At 43.7% G+C, this 24,705-nt stretch overlaps 1 protein-coding gene across 1 annotated transcript in view; it reads left to right on the forward strand.

Annotated features, from left to right (window-relative positions):
- The window catches only part of CFAP77 (cilia and flagella associated protein 77), a 102,010-nt gene that overhangs the window by 44,932 nt on the left and 32,373 nt on the right, over positions 1-24,705 (forward strand). The window contains exons 2-3 of the mRNA XM_084650239.1: positions 16,159-16,258; positions 17,546-17,774. Coding sequence (XP_084506365.1) covers positions 16,159-16,258; positions 17,546-17,774 — 329 coding nt within the window. The remainder of the gene's footprint in view (positions 1-16,158; positions 16,259-17,545; positions 17,775-24,705) is intronic.

Genomic DNA, 24,705 nt, shown 5'->3' on the forward strand with positions numbered 1-24,705 from the left:
TTATTTAAAGCTTCTTAAATAGGATTATATTTGATTTCTTATGGGAATTGTGGGGGATAGTCTAGTAAAGATGTTCTGTCCTGCTGAGGTTTTATTACATTAAAGAAACAGCATCCTTTTTAGTAGCAAAAACTTTTAACTGTTCTATGATGAAAATGGAAATTATTCAGTCCAAGAAGTACCAGAAGTTGGTAATTTGTTGCAATTATCGCAGCCTTGTGTCTTCCTGTGGGAGGTCTGAGCACTGCAAACAAGGAGGGGTTGCCTGACTGTAACACATTGCTTGCCAATCTCTGATATCAGATTGTTTGGCTCTGGAAGTCACTGTGAACGTATTGACTAACACATATACAACAAATACCAATTCCCTTGAATTAACGTGTGCAACCCTCAATGCAGCCAACAGATACGTATCAGAGGGTCAACTTTTGGCCCCCACGACTGAGTTCTACGCCAATGGAAGTCTGCTTTGGACTGTACCCACGACCTAGTAACATTGCCTCCACAGAAAGGCATTGAGCCAAATCCTGGTCTCCGTTACACTTTTCAGTTCCCTTGACATCGCTCTTGTTGCATGGATCTTGCGGAGACCATGAGGTCCACTGTGTTCTACTGAGCCCCAGGTGATTTATAAGGAAGGACCAAAAGTGCAAAATATGCATAGCACGGCTAAAGCAGGGGACAGGTTACATAAGTGTCTGCAGGGTGTGAACACCAAGGACTTAATTCTCCCCTGACTCATTGAGCTCACAGTGGATGTAAATCTCGACAAAATTTGGCCTCAGTGTTCTAGAAGGATTCTATAAAGTGGTACCAGTGAGGTTCATGAGGAGTTGCGAAGTAGGTAAGTATTACCCCCATCTTGCAAACCAATAGGGACTAAATCACTTTAGACTCTTGAAATTTCCACCCAAGGTGTCTATGTTGCTTTAGGAGTCATGCATGTGAGGAGCATGAATTTAGGTGTCCCTGTTTAGAGATGGGCTCAAGTGAAAGCCCTGGATCTGAACACCCCTCAAACTTTGGAAAGTTCAGATCTGAACTTCACAGCTCAGACCCACTACTATCCACACCCACTTTTGCTCTGACCAGGTGCCCCCTTTTCTTCCTGCCTAGCAGCCTTGCATAATATGTACAGTCCAATCTATCTGCCTTGTCTTGCTTGTGTGCTAGCTCTGGGGCAGAATTGCTCTGGTGTGCACTTCATCAACTATACCACCCTTACAGAGACTAGATTTGCTTTTTTGGCCCTGTACATTGGCACAAGAGCATATTTGGCCTAAAGTCAAGAGCAGATTTAGTAGCAGAGGCAAACTTATTTTCAATATTTCCTTTTGATCTAAATTAAACACTTAAGAACTTCCAATTTGCAGGTGTGTACCTGATAGACACAATGCCATCTTAGCGGAATCAGCAGAAAGAGCAAAACTGAGCCAGATGTTGTTGACTTATCAGTGATAAAATAATTCATATTGTAGACAGAAAGATAAATGTATAAATCTGATGAAGAGCTCAGAATCCATTAAGGAACCCCCACAAATCTCCAGGGTTACCTGACACCATGAACAGACTGGAGCATACCAAACTTGGAATTTCATTCCCTAGCAAATCGCCTCTTTCCTTGTTATATGGAAAACCGATTTTCTGTTTGTGGGATTCTGGTGTCAGAATTGTCCACCTAGCAGATATTGTATTCAAAGTATTCTCAGTCAAGAAACAGTGCAATAAGCATTTACAAATTACCAGAAGTTGGGAGCAAAATGTAGCTGTTAGGTGAAAACTAAAAGGCTGGTAAATACTCCCATGAAGAAGAATGAAAATAGTGTGTGCGTAAATACTTTCATATCTGGCTGGCCCTTTAAAACCAAAAAGATAGAGTTCATTTGCATTTAGATCTCTTTGGCTCCCTCTTTTCATCTAAAGACAAATCCTCACAAAGGCTGCTTAATTAGACCAAATTAGATTTCCACCTAGTGGCTTGTCATTCATTAGGAAATGCTGTTCTTTTTCTCTAGTTTGGTAATTATAAGCTGGTCTATACCAGCCTCACAGTATTCGCTTCAGACTTGAAGTATGACTAGCATTCATGATTTGTGCAGAAGAGAAGAAAATTATTCAGTTCCACCAAGTCCGCCCATTTGACAAGTTGGATAAAGATCATCACTGGAGTCTTTTATATAATAGGGAAGCCTCTTTCTTAAGTCTTTAATAATTACTTGTAGTATCATATCTCATGGTAATTTTCAAGACTAAAAACTAAGTACAAACAGTTCTTGCATGTACCAGCATCTCGCATGGTCTAGCTCCTGTACCAGATAGTGGATTTCTTTCCCTTGGAGATGCACTCTCAGTCCATCTAAGAAAACTCCCATTCAATCTTTTATTGTTATTTGTATTACAGTAGTGCTCAGAGGCACCAGTGAAGGTAAGGGCGCTAGGCACTGTATATATGCATAGTAAGGGCCACTCCTTGCCCTGAAGAATTTACAACTAAATAGACAAGACAGACAAAAAGGTGTGGGAAGGGGAAGTATTATCATCCTCACGATTACAGGTGGGGCACCGGGACAAGTCCTTTATCTCTCTCTGTGAAATCCTGGCCCCAGTGAAGTTGATAACAAAACTCCCGTTATCTTCAGCTGAGTCAGGATTTCAACCTCCGTGCCTAAGGACATGCAGGCAGTATGATGCAGAGCAGAGGATTGAACCCAGCTTTTCTGAGCCCCACTCCAACGACTTAACCACAGGAACATCCTACTTTTTTACCCTCTGGTTAACATATCAACCATATTTTTGGAGTGGGTAGCTCATAACTAAACGTCTCGACAATGCTGAAAAACCCAGCAAAGTCAGTCACCTGTTGACTAGTTTGTATCCTGTCTCAGGGCTCTATTGGGAAATTTTACTTGCTTATTCAAAGGGAGGCTTGTGAGCCACAGTATTTTTCCTTTCAGAAAGAGCAACTGAAATAAGTTTCCAACTGAGCTTCTTCAATACTCTACAGCAGCTAAGAGAGAGCATTGCTTTCTAATTGTAGACCTCTTTGATCACATATTAAGGCCCTGTGCCCCAACTCTGCTATATCAAATGGTCAGTTGCCATGTTATTAAATTCACTTTACAGCTGTCATCTGAGAGCATAGTAGGATGAGCTGTAGCATAAAGCACATCACCATAAAGAGGGATTTTTGTTTCAGACAAATAGTTCTGACTGTGCTTCTGCCCAACCTGGTTAAATGTGGACTTTACTGTACAAGGAGCCAGCGTTGCATTTCTCGGTCACTGTCCCAGCTTGGAGATTATTCCTTCATGAGTTGGGGCAAGTGTTCTCTTTCTCTGTGCCCCCTCACTTGGCCACCAATTTTAAAATCCGCCCTAAAAGTTAATGCAACCTGAGTGTCCCAGTTTTTTAAACCGAATCAGTTATTTTTCAGCACGGTCAATCCACTCGGGTGTCTGGTGATTGCACATTTGGAGTGACTCAGCATCATCTTAAATGTTGATGTTTTGCCAGCACACAATCCTTAGAGTGAGGCAGAGACCCTTCGCTCAGTGGAGGCCGGTGACATCTGACTCTGTAGGCAAAATTGAGGCACGAAAGCCAGTTTAGAGCAGTGAGTAAAGACCATGCCAGAGAGCAGATGATGCCCATCCTGCTTACCCTCACCAGCCTCTGCTACTTTCGTTTCTTAAACAGCAGCTTAAACAGGGAAAATCTTTCAAATGAAAGAACGACACTTAGCACTTCAGTAGCACTTTCAAGTTCTATACACATCAGTTAAACCTTGCAACCCCCACCTGTGAAGTTGCTAAATATTATTCTTACTTTACCAATGGGGAAATTAAGGCACAGGGGCTACGTGTCTCACCTTTGATGGTTACAGGAGGCATTTCGATCAGACCCGGTACTCAAAAGTGGCTGATTCCCAGTCCAGGACTTATACCACTAGTGCTCCGCCTGTGGCTAGCAACCATAACATGACACTGCAATAACAATTAAAAAAGCCAATCACTTTATAATGAAATATGTCAGAGTACAAGTCATTGGAGCCAATGTTTTCTTCTGGTCTATGGTATGGAAGAGCCAGGAATTAGCACATTAATCATGTTCACTTTCATTTTACATGGAGGGATTTTTAATGAATCTATAAAGAAATGAAAAACAGACACACACAGAATGATCCCTGCACCCCTTCAAAACTTAAAACAGTTCAGTAATTTTGATTTCTATTTTTGAAGCACTCCTATCACTGTTTTATTTTCTCAAGATTCATTCCAAACTTGCTAACTCCACTGTCCAGTATATTCAACCCTTTACTGATCATCTGGCCAAATGAGCGTGTCACAGATCTGCTAAATATTTATTATTTCATCCCATTTTTATATCTAAAATATCACCTGTACAACAGGAGCTTGGGGATATGGCACCAAATGGGGCCCTAGTCTCTCCTCTGCCACTGACTCGCAGGGTGACCTTGAACAAGTTACTTTTCTCTGGCACAGCACCCCCATCTGTACAATAGGGGTTATGATGCCCACCAATCTTTGTAAGTCACTTGGAGATCTAAATTTCTTTTTACTCGTTTTCAGTGCTACAAAAGCATCATGCCATCCTTTTGGATACAGCATAAGCTGAATTCTTATCACAGTCCCATCCCCCATGCAACCCAATGAAGTCAATTGCAACAATACAATGGCAAGATTTAGCACAAAACGTATTGATGTTAGGGCAAATTGTTACAGTATAGAAACACTATTGAAATCTAATGAGCAATAACTCTTCCCCCCGCCCCATACTTTGTAAACTAGGGGCCAGATTCTGTCCCTCACTATAGCAGCACAAAAGGACTGGAAAGGCCTTCTGGGGAATTTCCCCCAGAACCAGGCCAGTGTAGGTAGCCCAACCCATGCAGCCCCTGGCACAGAACTACACTGATGGGAGGAGAAATGGTCAGAGTGCTTTGCACTACAGGTATTTTGGACTGAAGAGCAGCCCATTGGCAGCTGTGGGGATAGTCCCTGCGGCTGCTCCAACTTACATTGGGTGCCATGCTGACCTCTACAATAGCCCGGAACTTCAGGAGGGACAAAGGTGGCAGAAAGCCACCCCCCCACCCCAGCCTGACCCATGTTTTTGTGCTGCATCTTCAAATTCATCCCTAGAGTAACTTCAGTGAAAAGAGAGGAGTTACACAAGGGTGAATTTGGCCCAGTGTCTGAGAAAAACAGATTATTCTCAGATACTGTAATACTTGTATCTAAAACTCCTCACCCTAACCCCTGTTGTATTAATCTAGATCGGGGTGGGCAAACTACAGCCCGGGAGCCGCATCCGACTCTCGAGCTCATGCCGTGACTCTGCGCCACTCCCGGAAGCAGCAGCATGTCTCCCGCTCCGGCTCCTATGTGTAGAGGCAGCCAAGGGGCTCCGCACACTTCCCCCGCCCCAAGCACCACCCCCACAGCTCCCATTGGCCAGGAACCACAGCCGATGGGAGATGCAGGGGCGGCACCTGTGGACAGGGCAGCACACAGAGCTGCCTGTCCATGCTTCCTCATAGGAGCTGGAGGGGGGACATGCTGCTGCTTTCAGGAGCTGCTTGAGGTAAGCGCTGCCTGGAGCCTGCACCCCTTACCTCCTCCAGCACCCCAACCCACTTCCCCAGCCCTGATCCCCCTCCCACCCTCTGAACCCCTCAGTCCCATACTCCTGCACTCCAGAGCCCACACTATCAGCCAGAGCCCTCACCCCCCGACCCGCACCCCAACCCCCTGCTTCAGCCTGGAGCCCCCTCCCACACACTGAACTCCTCATTTCTGGCTCCACCCGAGAGCCTGCACCCCCAGCCAGAGCCCCAACCCCCAACCCCAATTTTGTGAGCATTCATGGCCCACCATACAATTTCCATGCCCAGATATGGCTCTCAGACCAAAAAGTTTGCCCAACCCCTACTATAGAACGACGGATGCATCCTGGCCCAGAGGAGCATTTAGTAATCTTTTCTTAAATTAAGAAAAAAAGGGAGAGAAATTAAATACAAAAAATTCTTACCTTGTGTAAGATGAAGATTATGGTTTTGAGCACTCAGAAGTCAGGAAGTGCAAAAATTAGGATTTGCACATTATTGGATTAGAAGCTATTCCATTGCGTGCAATAGCTTTATCTATAATATGTGCAATGTGGGTGAGTTTAAGCTTATTATGAGAATATTAGCCATTGCATTTTTTTATTCTGAATATGTAACACTTATGCACGTGAGTCACTTTATTCACCAGAGTAGTTTAATTGAATTCACTGGACTACTCATGTAAGTAGCTTTATTGACATGTGTAAATGCAAGGTTGGGTCCCTAACGTGCTGTCTTTGATGTTGAGTGTAAGTAGGTTTCTGCATTTAACATTAATTTGACATTGTATTGTGTCTAATGTACCAACATACAAAGCTCATTCTCCAACTGGCATCATATTATGATTAACAGGTTCATAGACATTATATCATGTCCAAGCAGTCCTTTTCAGATGGGATGCAACACCCATTGATATACAGTCCCGTACAGTTACACTCTTTCTGACTTACTTCTGTGGCAGTAATCTGTGGTCTGGTGATCTGACCACAAGACTGAGCCAGGAACCAATAAATTCTATTTCCTGCTATGTTCCTGATTTCCTCTGCAGTCTTGCACAAGATAATGAGCTTCTCGGTCTCTCTTTCCCCAACTGTAATATAGGGATTATTACTTAAGGACGTGTTGTGGGGATTAATAAATTAGGGTCAAATTTTGTGGGCTTTCAGCAAGCAAAACTCCCATTGAATTCGACCTTTCGTGTTTATGAAAAGCTTTGAGGATGGTAAGCGCTGAGTGTTATTACTCCTCCACTCAAGAAAGGAAGTTATATGGAGCAAACTCCTTGTAACTAGCTGCCAGGTAGCATTTCTCCAGAGCTAACAAAGCTGGAGCTGTCTTTAGAAAACAGCATCCACATTTTACTAATCATTTTTGGGCAGGAAGGGAGCAAACAAGTTCCCCCCACCCTCCCTTTTTTTTAAGCTCATCAAATTTGCCTCCTTCAAAACACCAAACATTCCTGTTCTCATATACCTAAACCTGATGTTGAGTTACTGTCCCCCTGAGGCTCTCAGTAGCTCGGATCTGATGTATCCCTGCACTTTGTAGCTCACCGCCTTCTTAGAGTGTAATCAAACATCAAGCTAAGTAGCAAATAAATCTCCCGATCTCATAAGCTGCACAGCAAGATCATGTAAATGCAAATGAGGGGCTTGATTTCAAGCTGTCACGGGGGGAAGGGAGGGAAAATGCTGGGCCATGTCACTGCAATCACTTCACTCTGTAAGCGCAGTAAATCAGCAGTAATAATGGTAATGGCAGCGTGATGGGAGGCTTTACTGTACAAGGGGGTGTAATGAAAAGTGGAACAGAAGGTAGGGAAAGAAACAGGATCATATGAATTGAAAAGGCACAGGCATGGGGTTTGCAGGCAACCAAAGACCATAGAATCATCTAGGAAGGAGCTGGGTATGCCCAGCTGAATAAAAGCACAGGGAGAATTCATGAATTTCCAGAGCACCCCCTCCCAGTGAAGAGCTGTGCTAGATACAGGGATTAAAAATACATGCCTCCCTCTCTCTGTGTAGCTCTCTTTGCAGGCTTTTTCTATCTTTCTATACCTCTCACATTCTAAATCTCCCTAGATGAGTGAACGTAGGGGGTTGATAAGCTATAAGTATATATGAAATGGGAGGTGCACAAAGTATTTGCAACAAAATAGGAAATGCTTGAAATGTTTGCATTTTGGTGAAAATGTGAAATCCGTCCCATTTCCACAATGAAACAGGCCCACTTCCAAGCAGATTGCTTTTCTTTGCCCCCGAGTGAGATCTGGCGATCGCCTTGTGCTGTATATGGCTTATGACATGTAGCTGAGCAGTTCTGATTCTATCCAGCAGAGGGCAGTAGGGCACATACACAATCTATTTCCAAAATAAACCAACCCCCCCCAGCACAAACCCTATTTAAGAGTCTGATTAACCAAAAAACAAACAAAATGGACAAGCGTACTCAGATTTAAATGGAATTCATCGTTTTTATAGGCAATAGAACATTTACCACCCTTCTAAATGCATCCTCAATGAATATATGGAAAGAGTTAGTTACGGCCTGGGTCTCAAGGTGACATCTCTCTCACTCTCATCCCTGGAAGGATGTGATCTCTGCAGGATGATTAAATGTATTGGGAATGCTTCAGGGGGGAAAAAAACAGGGTCGTCTTTTCTGAATGGGCTGATTTAAGATGCCTGATTTTCCTTGCTAACATCATAAAGGGAAAAAACTTGCAGAAGGTACCAAGAGAAAATTAGGACCGCCTGGGATGCAGAGTGAGATGGTTTTAATTAGAGTGGAGAGGTGGGAAATAAGGCAGAGAGATGACATCTTAATGAGGTTTAATGAAGTTGTCTGCTGATGGGGACAGCTGTCAGACAGATCTGTATTCCAGCCAAGCAGCTTTGTGACAGGCTAAACCTGAAAGGAGGCAATGCTGGTGGGGTGGGGGAAGAGACAGGAGGCTTTGCATCCACTTTGGGTGCCTCTCTGAAGCATTTAGTAATGCAGCACATCTAATCACTTGATGACAAACAACTTAAACTGACTGATAAAGTTATAATAGTTTTTTGCTAATTCATGAACTAGGCAAACTTTAATCCTTAATGACTGTTACAAAGATTGCCTTCCTTCTATAGCCAATAAGGAGACTTCCTTACACAAGTGAGCAGTTGGGTGGAAGGACGTATATGACCAAGTTCTGGGAGGTGTTCAGAACCTCCCAGTTTCACTGATTTCAGTGGCAGTCATGGGTTCTCTCAGGGTTTGGCCTATTGGGCCAGATTCTTTGTTGCCCTGCATCTTGTGTAGTCACTTATACCATGGGGCTGTAAAATGCAACCAGATGCGACTATGCACTCACTGAGCAGTGGTGTAAATGACTGCACAACATGCACAAGAGAGAATCAGGCCTCTTGACTATGAAATAAATGAGCTCTGTTTGTGGAAAAATTCAAATCCTATGAGGTCCCCCATGCTAAAAATCTCACCTAAACTTTTTCAAACAGATTTGCAAGAGTGTTACAGGCCTCTGCCTTTGCTGGGATTTCTATGGGGTTTCTCCCCCACAACACATCTCCTTCATTTTAATAACTAATTTCTGACGCCAAATCATCATTTTCTGTGGTATCAGGAGAGGATCCCAGGGAAAAGCCTGAGCTCATATATTTGAAAAATGCTATAAAACCACAATTTGCCTTTTATGTCAAATTTTTCCTGCTCAGGAGGAGGCTGTTTATTGGTTCTGGGTTATATGTAATTGCATGGAGGTGGCATCATGTACAGACTCCCTGCAGACCCTTTGAATAGGCAGTCTCTGGAACCAGGATGTGCATTATTAAACCTTGCAGTAATCTGCAGTATCTAATGCGGCATCTCTCTATAGCTGCTATTAATCTGGAGTTCTTTAAAAAAAGGTAGACACATTGCTTTTGTGGAGACATTTTCAAGGATTACAAAATGGGAAATGACGGCCTAGGAAGGAGTATTGCAGAAAGGGATCTGGGGGTCATAGCGGACCACAAGTTAAATATGAGTCAACAGTGTAACACTGTTGCAAAAAAAGTAAACATCATTCTGGAATGTATTAGCAGGAGTGTTGTAAGCAAGACACGAGAAGTCATTCTTCCGCTCTACTCCGCACTGATTAGGCCTCAGCTGGAGTATTGTGTCCAGTTCTGGGCGCCACATTTCAGGAAAGATGTGGACAAATTGGAGAGAGTCCAGGGAAGAGCAACAAAAAAATATTAAAGGACTAGAAAACATGACCTATGAGAGAAGATTGAAAAAATTGGGTTTGTTTAGTCTAGAGAAAAGAAGACTCAGAGGGGACATGATAACAGTTTTCAAGAACATAAAAAGTTGTTACAAGGAGGAGGAAGAAAAATTGTTCTTCTTAACTGCTGAGGATAGGACAAGAAGCAATGGGCTTAAATTGCAGCAAGGGCTGTTTAGGTTGGACATTAGGAAAAACTTCTTAACTGAAGTCAGAGTGGTTAAGCACTGGAATAAATTGCCTAGGGAGGTTGTGGAATCTCCAACATTGGAGATTTTTAAGAGCAGGTTGGACAAACACCTGTCATAATACTTGAGTGCAGGGGACTAGACTAAATGACCTCCTGATGTCCCTTCCAGTCCTATGATTCTATAATAGCAAGGACAATTGGTACGAGCTCCAGCCTTATTCATTGCTAATATTTCCCCCTCCCTCCATTCACTAACTTCTCACTAGTCCTGGTCATTTACTAGAAATATACCTAAAATCACTAACATATGGAACAATAGATAAAGGGGAGGCTTATCTTGCAGTTAAAGCTCAAGGCTGGGTAACAGAAAACTTGGGTTCTATTCCCCACCCTGCAACTGATGCACTGAGTGAACTTGGGCAAGTCATTTCACCTCTTGGTGCTTTAGTTTCTCCCATCTGTAAAACAGGAATAATGCTACTCGTGGCTCAGTGTAGCAGGATTTCTCTAGTGGCCTCCATGTCTCTGAACCTAAACTTTCATTTTAAAAAATGGATTCTAGTCCTTCCATTTGTAATGATTTTGTTCTGAATAAGAATGGATGCAGGGCTGAGTCGGTTTGCAGAATGAAATAATACTCTAATGGCAAAATCCTACCTCCTCCATGGGCACAGGACACTCTAAATCAGGGGTGTCAAACTCATCCACATGGCAGGCCTGAGCCAATAACCTGCCACTGGGTGCGGGCCACATTCAGCAAAGGTTGTTAAAATAGAGATTAAAAATAAACCACAGCAGTAATGACTTACGTTTGTTTTAGATTTTAGTGACTGCTGCTCCCCAATAAAAACATAATGGCCACTTGTCACAAGCTGAATAAAGAAGTGAAGAAAGGGAAGGGTAGACCAAAGGGTGGGGGTTTTTTTTATTATTATTTTCATTTAAAGGGGCGTCTGCTGGTCTAGTGGCCACAGTCAGCATTCATCTTTTGACTTATGTAAAGTTTCCTTTTTTCTTTTTTTTTTGGACTTGCCAGGTTGGGGGTGGGTCCCCTCTCCAGCCTGCAGGTAAGCACTCTTCTGTGCCATTTCCCCTTGTCTGGACACATACCAGCTTCCACCAGTCTTATGCCTCTCAGGGCCTCAAATGCGAACACGTGGTTTGACACATGTACTCGAGGTTTTGCTGGATTGCTGTGCCGGAGTCTGAACTACAGAGGCGTGATTTGTAGAGCACACCAGTGTGTTGTACTCTAACTCCCACATGCAGACCCTCCTGCCGCACACTACATGTTCCTTAATGCAAGCTGACGTAGCCCTGTTTGGAACAGGACTATATCAGTGCATGCTGGCAGGGTCTAAATGGCGGGAGTTAGAATGCAACACACTGGTGCGCTCTACAAATCACAACCCTGTAGTGCATTCTCTGGAGCTGTGTAGACAAGCCCGAAAATTCATAGGAAGTCTGCAGGCCAGATTAAACCGTGCTGCGGGCCGGATGCAACCCACAGGTTTGACACGCCTGCTCTCAATGCATCACAGCCCTTCTTGTTCCACTGAGCGGGAGAGAGGCTGCACAGAAGGATGGGTTTGGTGGCATGCCGCAAGGTATCTGCCACTGCACCAACCCAAGGGCTAAATCCTTCTCACAAGGGTGCAAAGCAGCTACTGAACTATTGTAAGAGCACTGGAGCCTCTATGCAGCTGCTGCTCACCAAGGTGTCAGGTTAGAGTGGGGATGGTTTTATTGCCCTCCCAAAGAATTCTTTCCTCCTGTTGCTTCAGGCTTTGCAGATAGAGCAGCGGTTGGGCCAGAGAGATACGAATTGCCTACTATATCTCAAAAGGGTGTTGATCCTAGAATGTAACAACAGTCATTTAAATATCACTAAAAGAACAGGAGGACTTGTGGCACCTTAGAGACTAACAAATTTATTTGAGCATAAGCTTTCGTGGGATATAACCCACTTCATCAGATGCATGGAGTGGAAAATACAGTAGGCAGGTATAAATATACAGCGCATGAAAAGACGGGAGTTGCCTTACCAAGTGGGGGGGTTAGTGCTAATGAGGCCAATTCAGTTAGGGTGGATGTGGCCCATTCCCAGCAGTTGACAAGAAGGGGTATCAACAGAGGGAAAATTATTTTTTGTAGTGATCCAGTCACATTTATGCCCAGATAAATTTGTTAGTCTCTACGGTACCACAAGGACTTTGCGTTGTTTTCACTTGGTAGTGACCACTCACATCCTGAGGCCATAGTACTGCCTCCACCAAAGTGTTACTTCCTGTGTATAGGTTACAGCATCAGAAATAATGATTAAAAGCTCAGTTCAGTTCCTGTAGAAGTCAGGTGAAGATCTTTGACAGCACAGTCATAGTGTTGCCATTTGGTGCACCCGCAGTTAGGCAGACATTAGATAAGAGCCAATGTGTAACTGATTCTGTAAAATGTTTGCTTTTAAAGTAATCTAATACCTAGTTTATTAGCTGATTTTTGTTTGAGCTCTGCAAGACTGAAGGCCTCACTAGTCCTTGAAACATAACAGTTTTGAAATGTGCTGTAATAACTCCTGCATATCTTCATAAACTGCAATTTTATAATCTGCATGAATTGTGTTTATACTTCCATTGCAAAAAGTTTTGTCCCATCTGACAATAAAGGAAACAATTAGCCAGAAGTTCTGCTACCTTTTCACTGAAGAGACTTGTTAAGTGGTAGTATTATATCTCAATGCTTCCTTCTTTATAGATCTCTCAAGCATAAGGATAGGCTTTGACATTGATGATGTCACATGCTATCGTGTGAACTTTTTTCAAACTCCTAGTTATTAGAAAGCTTAGCCCATCAGATTTCACATCCATTCACTTCATGTCCATTAGATTTTGCATCCAGTGGTGGACACATGTTGTCTGTTTAATTTTATATATATATATATATACACACACACACACACACACACATATATATATATATATATATTTCAACTGCTGGCCACTCACTGTCTCACTGCTGATGATTTTGAAACATCCACATGTGACTAGAGCTGAGAATTTCCACACCCATCCCACCAACCTGACCCTATGATACCCTATCACTTATAATACGACCTGGCAATTTCATATTTATACCTTCTCTAGACTGAAAAATATCCCATCCCAAGCCCCACAGAAAGAACAAGGTCCACTGCAGAGGGTTTGGGAGCTCATTGCGTAACCTTGCTCCAGCCATCCGAGAGCAGAACCTCACTAGACATAAGCTTTCGGGCAGCCGGTCATGACCCCTTTGCCCCCTTCCTTTCAAAAGCCAATAAGGTTTCAAGACACACAAATCTCAGAGTGACTTCACCATGGAGATCATGGTCCAAATATAAAGGAGGGAAGTGAGGTCAGTTAATCCCACAGATTCCACAAAGCTGGGACACACAGAGGAGAGCAAAAGGGGGTTAATTTTAAAACTAAATAAAAACAAAGTGTTGGGTTCATGCTCTCTCTTTTCTGAACTGCGAACACTGTCACTAATATTTTTTGTTTTCTTCTCCCCTTTGGTTGCTTAGATTTGGCTTCTCAGAGATTATTGATCATTCCCAGGCAGGAGTGAGAACATGACAGACTCTTCTGGGGTTAGTTCCAAATTTCAAAAGGGATGCACAACTTGTAAATGAAAGACACAAATGGAGCTGAAAGAAATTTAAGGACTTTTAGACACTGCAAAGGTATAATCTTCAGAAGTAGCCCTCCAATAACCTTGTTCAAACAGATGGATCTTCTCAGAGTTAACCAAGCAGATCTGAACATACACTATGTTAATAGTTCAAATCCATGTATTCTTAAGCAAGTCTCGCCCCACTTTTCCAGTAACTCTAGGTTGGTTTATAATTTTGGGAAAAACCCATAAAAATATCACAGCTTTGACTCAAAACCTGGTGAACCTTGATGGTTTTGACTGAGTTTTGTTTTGAGATTTGTAGTTCATTTGAATTTGGGACAGGGGGATTCAAACACACATAGATCAAAACAACCTAAAGCAAATGTTGGCACAAACCCCTGTAGACAAACCTGCTGAGTAATGTTTTTCTCTGACAAAATGTAAGAATGGTCAGTTTGCTTCCCCCATCCCTGTCATTTCCATCCACCAGTCCAAACTGGAAGAGAGGGGTTGAATGTAATGAAGGACCTGGAGAGTCTAGGTAATTTTCATGAACAAGGGCTGAAGAAAACCCCTTATTATTCTGCAATACAGAATAATGTTGCATAGATGAAAAATTAAAGTGTGAAAATAAGAAGCCTTTCCATGTGCAGAAGTTCTGCTCCTGCCTCCTTCAACAAAACAAGAGCATCTCCTTCTGAAGGTGCCGTTTTTATAGTGTCACTTTTCAGTCAGTAGCCACACTTCAAGGGACCTATCTGTGACATACTATACCTTGGGGGAGTGGCTTGTAACCCCCATATTCCTCATCTGTATATAATTGTATATATACACACACACACCTGTATATAACTGTATATATATTGCAGATAAAGCACGCCATGGGAGGTATCAGGGGAAAGGTTATAATCAGCTGAAAGTCACTGTTCTATCTAAATATGTACATCTTTAGTGCATATGAAGTTATGAGAATTGTGTTGTATGGTGGTCACTAAAACATGCTGTAAATTGGGGAATCAGCCAGATATTAGCTCCCCAGAGACAAGAGCAAGGAGAGTAACCAATGTCCGGGCAGGGTGTCAAACAACCATCAACAGCCATTGTCCAGCAAGGGAGCTACAATTCAATGACTTACCTGCATAGGGCCACACCAGGGGAATTGATTAACCTTGCCTGGGGACTCAGCAATGCCCACCAAACATTCATGGACTTGTGTTCTCAAGCATATGGGCTAAGGGTATAAAACAGAACAGAGGGGGCCCATGCTTCGCCTTGCTCCTGCCCCCACCTATGCTGCAAGCAACAAAGACACTCAGAAGACTCTGTTTAAGGGACAAACCTGTATATTATGAATTGCAATATCCAGTGGGGTGAGAAAAACTGCTTAATCTAGATGTTGCCCAGTTTAATAGGGTTGAGAGTTTAGACTGCGTGCTTATATATTTTATTTTATTTTGGTAACTAACTTTTTGCCCCTTATAATCACTTAAAATCTATCTTTTGTAGTCAATACATTTGTTTTACTGTTTATCTTTACCAGTGAGTTTGCCTGAAGCGTGTGGTAAATCTGCTCAGATTTGCAAAGACTAGTGTATATTCACTTTCCATTGATGAAGTGGTGAACCAATTAATAAATCTGCATTGCTCATCTTGAGCAGTGCAAAATGGTATATTCCTGAGGTACAGTGCTGGGAGCGGGGGGATTTGGCTGGTGCCTTGCTCTATGAGATTCATGAGTGGCTCTGGGAGCATTCATGTAAACTAGCCTGGTGTGAGGCTCCACATGTTGTTGTACTGAGTGATCACAGTGCCTGGAGGGGTTTGCTGCTGGTCACTAGCAAGGCACTGTGAGATAGCCCAGGCTAGCAAGTTAAGGGGGCACAGCAGTCCCACAGTCCCAAGCTGCGCCCCCGAGATCCCGTCACACTGTCTACACTAGGAAATGACCCACTGCTGAAAATTATTGTCACCAACAGGCTCTCCTAGCCCAGCCCCATCTGCAGATGACAACAATTTAGCTGCTGATGTAGATGGGACAGACCTGTTTCCATACCATTCCTGAGAGTGTAATAAGTCTCGTTAAGACCAGTCAAGCTCCACCTTTGTTAGCAACGTGAAGAAAAGGTTCCAAGCCGGCGGTGCCATTTTAAAAACTGTGTTGCCTAACTCTCCTCAGAGTAAGTCGAATTGACATGGCGCTTAAAATGACACCAGCAACGCAGCTATGCTAGAACTCCCAGCATTGCCTACACTAGTGGAACCAAACTAGTGTTAGCAACATGGGGAACTTTTTGAGACGTTTCCCTAGTGTAAACAGGGCCTAACTGTCCAAGCTTTTATTACAAATCCCTATTTTCAGGGAGTTTAACGTGTTAAGCGAAATCTTTACTTTTCTCACCCTCTTACTCCCAAACCTTTCCCTTGCAGGCGGAAGTCGGAAAACCTCGGAGAAGCTGCTACACTCTTCCAGGCTATGACTTTGCATATGGGTTATACCTTCATGGGGCTGACGGAGGAGTACCTGAAGGTATGACAATGCAAGTAAAGATTAGCGATGCCATTAGAGGCTATTAAAAGGTTCCCCCCACGTGGATGGCACCAAACGACTGGCAGGTTAGAGTGTAACAACATGCCTTGTACCTATTAAAGTCTTAATAGCAATGGAGGAGTGCAGGGGAGAAAACACTCTCACTGAGCTGAAGCGGGAGAGTAAGAACTCTAGCATTTTACCTGCTCACATGAACACCATCTGTGGCATTTGGTAACTGTTGTGTGCAAGAGTCCCTGGCCTTGTCTATATTTGGGATTCAACCATCAATGGCCAGCAGCAGGCGTAGCTGCACCAGTGCAAGCCCAAAAAGCGTAGACCAGAAAAGTTGTAACATGCTCCAGATGAGCTTACTCCTGTTTGAAATCAGTGTAAGGTCAGCTGGTGCAAGTCGCAGCTTTCCTTTTCTACACTCGGGGCTCGTATTAGTGCAGCTACACCAGTGGCCAGGCTACAATAGTTGAATCATGTCTAATTCCAAATATCAACAAGGCCTTTGCTTTTACCAAATATCAACAAGGCCTTTGCTTTGCTTTTGCTGTACCCAATTGCTAAGCCCGGTACTCAAACACACAAAAAATCCTGCTTCACATAAATAGGGTAGAATATATGAAAATAACCATGTGCTTCAATCAAGACCAAGTCAGATTGTTGTGACCCTTCTGTCCTGTAGCAGAGGCCATCATAAGAGTATACAAAGTTTTTCTAAGAAAATGCACAGCTACTCACAAACTCAAGGTCTGTCACAGTTCCTTACAACTTTTGAAGCTGACCCACCTTTACAGAAACTTTTGCTCATGTATGTGAAAACTGAGCAGAGACGGGCCCAAATCCAAGCAAAGATGTGCATGAATTGGCCCACTTTCATGAGCAGAGCTGGCTTTTGCATTGGACACCTGTGAAAATTCACGTAACTTTCAGTGAGGAAAAAAATGGACGGCTTTGTCAAAATTGCTGAGCATTACAAATTGGAGGTGGGGAAATTGTGGGAAATAGGAACAATTTACTTGAGAAACTCTATGCTTAAGATTTGTGGATTTTCTTACTGGTCTCTGTTTGAACCACACTGATGTGAATGCAGTTTGAATTTCACTCTGAGTAGAGGACAAGCAAAAGGCCTATGCATCACTTAATTCTCACTGATGCAGTACATAGGCCTTGAGCTGGCCCTCTGCACCAGAACAAGATTCACCGAGGATGGGTTACTCAAAATGAAATTCTAGTAACTTTCTTTGTTCTGGCTCTTGTATTCCTTTCTGGCCTTAGCGATAGGCCATTGGCACTCGATGAAACCCAGGCCGCCTTCCCCAAGGGAGATGCCACGGAATTACATTGCCATGAACCGTGGAGCTGTTAAGGCTGGTTATGTCACAGCACGTGAATACAACCTGTACCGCCAGCTCAAGGACATCCGCTGCAATGAAGATAACGAGAGTCATTTTAAGAGAGCCCACCCAAGAGTACCTCCAGATATGACCTACGGAATTCCAGCACGGTAAGAGGGAGAAAACCCAGGCTTCTCTAAGGGCTAGATTCTCCACTCAGATCTGATCCTCATCTCTCTCTCTCCAAACAGTGACTTGAGGGAGGTTTGCTGTGAGCTGAATTGCTGTAGCACAGTACATAGGGCCTAATTCTCTATCACTCTGCAGCCATGTAACCATTTACACGAGTACAAAATACATATAAAATTCAGATTTGGTAGCATTTGGCATCCACTTTGCACTGATGTAAATGACAACATGAGGTGCTGAGCAATGGAGAATCTAACCCATAATCTCAAGAGCCTCAATTAGTTGGATTCAGTTATATGAGTTAAAGGATTAGTGCCAAATGTATTTTTTAAAGGGGCTTCAGTCGGGCCACTCATTTTGTGGATGCAATTTTGCACCAGCATTTAATTAGAGGCATAGCTAATTGCAGGCATGCAGGCTAGCATTAGATATCTAACTACCTGTTTTCTACTGGTGTAAATGATTACACAGGTGTAGGGCATTAGAGAATCAGGCCCTACATACTATATTCATGCATATGTGATGACCTCTATGTTTGGAGATATACATCCAAATAGATAGGTCATCAAATAGTCATTGTATATGCATGAGTAAAGAACATAGGGTCTGAATCTCCATTTCTCTGCACCTGTGTAACCATATATGTATATAAATATAATCAGGAATAAAACGTATACTCTTCAGAGGTTTAACAACAAAGCAAAATAACTCAGGGTCTCGGTTAAGAGGGCTGAGAGATTAGAAAGCTCAATTTGAAAGTCATCCAGGGAGGGAGACAAAGCAGCTGCAGACTGGGTCAGCCTCTACTAACATACAAATCATAACAGCCTATTGCAGAGGGTTTTAATTTATTGGGTTTTTTAATGAACAATAAAATCATGCAAACAATAATGTATGGAGCAGCACAGAATATTTGCTTTTCACATATGCCTCTTTATTTATTCATTTAGTACATGTATAGTCTTCTATTTAGTACCTTGAGTGGCTTGTTTTAAAATTTGTGGTTTGTCTTTGGTGACGGGGATGCTAATGGTTTTGGTCACAGTCTCTCCACTTGACTCCCAGATTATTATGCTACTAAGACTTAAAAATTCCTTTTTGTCTCCAAAGCAACTCTCCTACTCATGATTTTACCACAAGTCTGGCAATATGGGGTGTCACTTTTGTGACTTCTCCAAACAGTCTCCAATTCATTAGTATTTTTACTGCAATATCTTGGGGCAGCTGCAGCAGAGGTGAATGGAGAGGGATAAATACCTCCCTGCACTGTGACATGATGCTTCTGGTTGTTTCTGTCAGATCCAGACCTTAGAGCAGGAGTTTAATACCTGTATATTTGTCAGTAATTATAAGACTATGATCCATGTGTTCTCCGCTGCAAAAATACGGATGCAGACAAGAACTACGTGGCCCAGAAAGAGCTGTGGAGTCAGCATATTCTCCACCATGGGATAAGGGTGTATGGAGTGAGCAGCTGGATCACAAATGTGCAGAAAGCCAGAAATCTGCAGGACAGCAGACTCCCAACTCTAGGGATCCTGGCCAGCTGCATGCAGGGACCCTCCCTGTTTGCTTTCCCTGGACCCTGCTCATCTACATCAGCATGGCTAGGCCCAGGAATGCCTTAAAGCATAGGCCCAATAAGCTCATGTCTAAGGCCCCAGCTCCTTGAGTCATGTGATTACATCAGAATCTCATATTTCATTTAAAAAAGTAAACATCTAGCCCTCGTGGGTGCAAAGAAAACTTCAAAAACGTGACCTAAGTGTGACCAATGCAATAATTCCTGTCTGAGTCTGCAGATGGTCTGAAACAATAGCTCTGTCAGGTGCAAACTGGGCCCTGCCTCTCACTGGGGAGTTAACGCCGAGACCCACCAACTGGACCTCAGAGAGTTCTGAGTGTAGCAGGAGGAGATGAGTGCCGTGGGCCCCACCTCCCCAAGCAGACACATGCTGGTTGCAGGGGTAAATACTAAGGTGCCCCCCTGCTGCTACTCTTGCCTCTCCAGAGGGAAAGTGGACCTTTGTTGCTATCCCTGCAACCACTCCTGGGGGAGAGAAAGGGGCTTGTACCTCTGCTTCTACAGGAGGGGAGGGGACTACCTTGCCATTGCCACTCCGATTGTGGCACAGGGCCCCGATCACCTTATTCAGTCCCCAGCTGGGCCAGTAGCTGCGCTGCCATGAGCGGAGGAGCTGTCCATTGCACTTTGTGACACCTTCAAAAAGGTTTTGCGAAGCACACAGCAGGCATAAATGCTACCTTAACTTGCATCTGTTTTACTGTATGGGAGGGGGGGTGTAAAATTGGTGGGGGGTAAGCCCCACAGCTTCATGGGGCTCTTCCCTTTGCATCTTGACCAGGATAATTTCCCCTTCATCTTTTGTAGCGGGGAATTAGTCACCCACAAGGAAGAGTAGAAAGTATCCTGCTTAGCACCCTTTGACTTCAGCCCTGTCCTGCTGTGGACTTCTCCACAGTTCTCTCCCCTCTCACTTCCACTGGAGGGGTGGGAAGAGGGGAGCCTTTAAGAGCCAGTAAGAGTTTGTATCACAAGCATTCAGGTGCATCAAAAGGACCGCAAACACTTTCTGAACCTGGCTCAGAAATGCCTCTGTGGTTGTATGTTGTAGGTTTTTTGTGCTCTGCCAGGGGCTAGGCTAGACATTACTATCTAGCTTTTAAAATGAAATCTAATCACTAACAAAAGAAATAAATAGCAGCTACAAATTCAAGGGAAAAGACATGATGAGCAGTGGTGTGTATTTTACGTGATAGTAAATGGGCTTTGCATATGCAAATTGAATGGATTTTAAAATGGTATTTAATGACAATTTTCGTAGCAGACATTAACATTAATTGCATCAAAATGAAAATGCAGCATTAGCTTGCTGTTAGTAGCAAATGCCCCAGCTATAAAGCTTTATCTTTATCAGTACCAGCCCTTGCTGATGTGACAGGGCTGCTCTGCAAATTGCAGGCAAAAGGGCTTTTATGTTGCAAAAGTATCCCCTAACGCAGACCAAAATCAACATCAATTGTGCTTTATTTCTTCATAAACGGGAGGTTAAATGGCTGCCTGGGAGAGATCTAGGCCAGGTTCAAAAGTTTTACTGAAAATCCACAGACCCCACAGCATCAGGGAAAGAGGCACCAGTCTTTTAATTTAAAGTTATTGTAGCACATCTTGCTGGTTCTTTAATAGCCACCTTTTATGCAGGCTGATTGTATTTATCCCCTTACTTTAAAAGCAGGTTATAGACAAAATCAAATTACTAGGATTACTAGGATTATTAAGGAGTTGTTATGGGATATTTAACTCACTTCTCATAACTGGTGAGTTAAAGATACCACCAGCAAGGGCAAAAGTTATTGGGTCCAATTCTATCTCAATTTACATTAATTTCAGCAGGGCTACCGAAGTTGTAAATCAAGGTGGAATTTGGCCTGTCACTGATTTATTCTAGGTCTGGAGATTCTGTTTTAGCAGCCTCTGGGTTTAGTGGATTATGGCTTGGAAAACTATACTAGCCATGCTACATTGTATTTGTAATGTCTGTTAATGTTTATTTACAGACCCCAGTCAGAAGGCTTTAAGCAGATCCAAAATGCACAGGCTAGTTCATGCATGTTGGAGATTTCTGGGGCTTGCTATGTCAGGCAGCCAAAACTACACTTATTTTAAAAAGTCACTTAATTATTGGTACATTTAAATAATTTCCGTTTGCAGATTCAAAGCTCTTGCCCAATACATAGGACCCTACCAAATTCACAGTCCATTTTGGTCAATTTCATGGTCATAGGATTTTAAAAATCATAAATTTCATGATTTCAGCTATTTAAATCTGAAATTTCAGTGTTGTAATTGTAGGGATCCTGACCCAAAAAGGAGTTGGGGGGGGGGTGTCACATGGTTATTGAAGGTTTCAGAGTAGCAGCCGTGTTAGTCTGTATTCGCAAAAAGAAAAGGAGGACTTGTGGCACCTTAGAGACTAACCAATTTATTTGAGCATAAGCTTTCGTGAGCTACCGCTCACTTCATCGGATGCATAAAGTGGAAAGTACAGTGAGGAGATTTTATATACACACAGACCATGAAAAAATATACATTGTAAGGAGAGTGATCACTTAAGATGAGCTATTACCAGCAGGAGAGTGGGGTGGGGGGAGAGAAAACCTTTTGAAGTGATAATCAAGGTGGGCCATTTCCAGTAGGTTTCCAGGAGTTAACTAGAACATCTGAGGAAGAGTGGGGGGGGAGGGGGAGGAGGAGGAATAAACAAGGGGAAATAGAAAAGGAGGACTTGTGGCACCTTAGAGACTAACCAATTTATTAGAGCATAAGCTTTCGTGAGCTACAGCTCACTTCCTCAGATGCATATCGTGGAAACTGCAGCAGGCTTTATATATACACAGAGAATATGAAACAATACCTATTCCCACCCCACTGTCCTGCTGGTAATAGCTTATCTAAAGTGATTTCCAGCACAAATCCAGGTTTTCTCACCCTCCACCCCCCCACACAAATTCACTCTCCTGCTGGTGATAGCCCATCCAAAGTGACAACTCTTTACACAATGTGCATGACAATCAAGCTGGGCTATTTCCTGCATAAATCCAGGTTTCACTTAGTATAATGACTCAACCACTCCCAGTCTCTATTCAAGCCTAGGTTAATTGTATCCAATTTGCAAATGAATTCCAATTCAGCAGTCTCTCCTTGGAGTCTGTTTTCGAAGTTTTTTTGTTGAAGAATAGTCACTTTGAGATCAGAAAGCGAACGACCAGAGAGATTGAAGTGTCCTCCGACCGGTTTATGAATGTTATAATTCTTGACATCTGATTTGTGTCCACTTATTCTTTTACGTAGAGACTGTCCAGTTTGGCCAGTGCACATGGCAGAGGGGCATTGCATTGTAGGGGGTGTTGCAGTACTTCTGCCCTGCATTCTATGCAGCTGATGGCAGCAGCGCTGCCTTCAGAGCTGGGTGCCTGGAGAGCGGCAGCTGCAGGCTGGGAGCCCAGCTCTGAAGGCAGAGCCGCCGCCAGCAGCAGTGCAGAAGGAAGGATGGCCTGGTCTGGTGTTGCCACCTTTACTTCTGTGCTGCTGCCTGCAGAGCTGGGCCCTGAGTCAGCAGCTGCAGCCTGCCGCTCTCTGGCCACCCAGCTCTGAAGTCAGCACAGAAGTAAGGGTGGCAATACCACGACTCCCTTAAAATAACCTTTTGACACCCTCCCCCCCCCCCGGCAACTCCTTTTTGGGTTAGGACCCCCATTTGAGAAATGCTGGTCTCCCCCATAAAATCTGTATAGTATAAGGTAAAAGCACTCAAAAGACAAGATTTCATGGGGGGAGACCAGATTTCACGGTCCATAACGTGTTTTTCATGGCCATGAATTTGGTAGGGCCTTACCACTACATCTCAGCTGTGGCTGCTGATCATTGGGAGAGCACTCTCAGTTAAGGGGATGGGGTGTTTGGAGGTAAAAGGGCAGAGATAATTGCAACATATCGTACCCTTCATGGACTCCAGGAGCTGGGAACTCAAATGTCTTTAGAAAAAAGTGGCTTTGGTGAACATCATATTCAAATGAAGCAAAGTTACATCTGACTATCTAGGGCCTACTCTGGGCCTCATCTCCTGAGGTACAGCAGACAGCACAATTCAGGAGGAGTAGGGGAAAAGATGACTTTATGCCACCATTGCCTCTGTTCTGGGCTGCTGCAGGAGTCCTAGGGTGGCCAGGTGGTTTTCAACTGGAAAGTCCAGTTGAAAGGGGGACTTGACAGTGTCCAGTCAGATCTACTGACTGGACACCCAAAGTCCAATTACTGTGAGTGGAGGCACCAGGTCATCACCCACTCTGGCCCCTACTTAGCCAGGACCACCTCCTGGCCCCGGCTCCGCAGACAAGTCCTCCCTGACCTAGGTGGCGGGGAGTGGGAGGGGAAAAACAGCAAATGACAGGGGGAAGAGGGGTATAGTAGACAGGGGCGGGGCCTCAGGGGAAGAGGCGGGGCAGGGCCTTGCGGGGAATAGGTAGGACAGGGGAGATTCCGGCACTCCTGCTGGAGTGTCCAGTTTTTAAATATTACCAAGTTGGCAACCCTATGCAGGACCTCTGCTTAAACTGCCTATAGGCTGCACAGCACCCCAGAATCCCACATAGGGCTGACTATGAGCACTTGAAGACAGAGAGGCGGCACCATAGGGACATTTATGCTGGCCCTGCTCTGCATCTGGACTGGGGTAATCTCCCATGGCCCGTTGTGGTCACTTTACGCCACCAAGGTTGCCCAGAGGAGCCAGAATCAGCTCTCTAGTTCCCATTTCAGAACAGCAGCAGGAGTTATAAGGGTAAATTCATGTGGGGGAAGCAATTTTACTGTCACTGGAACATATTCTATATTACTATATTGCTGCCTATGGATAATGCACAGACTCCTTTTCAAAATGGAGTAGTGTTTCTCTGGCCTCCTTCATTTCAGATATTAGCCCCACTGCCATGACACAGGCCTATATGTGTCCCCCAGCCACTAATGTCAGGCATTCTCCAAGGGCACCGAGAGTAGACTTCCCTACCATTTTGGCTCATCCAGAATAAAAATAAATGTGAGCATAATGCTTTGGTTGCTATCCAGGTCTTATTAATCCTGATCTGTACATTCTCCATAGTAAGGCAGATCATCTTATGCTTTTGAGAATGGCACTTTCCAATCTTGGTGGATGCATATTCCACAGTTCGTTTCGTACGCACAGGGTTGTAGGCATTAGAGCGAGGCTGAAGTTATGGGGCCTGTTTGTTCCAATGGATGTTACCTTAGAAGGTCATGAGTGCTTTTGACTAGTTTACGAGGGGTTGGGTTGATTAGCCACTCTGCTTTTTGCTGATTCCACCCCTCCCCCG

The sequence above is a fragment of the Lepidochelys olivacea genome (genome assembly GCF_965140295.1).
Source record: "Lepidochelys olivacea isolate rLepOli2 genome assembly, chromosome: 16".
Taxonomy (NCBI): Eukaryota; Metazoa; Chordata; order Testudines; family Cheloniidae; genus Lepidochelys; species Lepidochelys olivacea.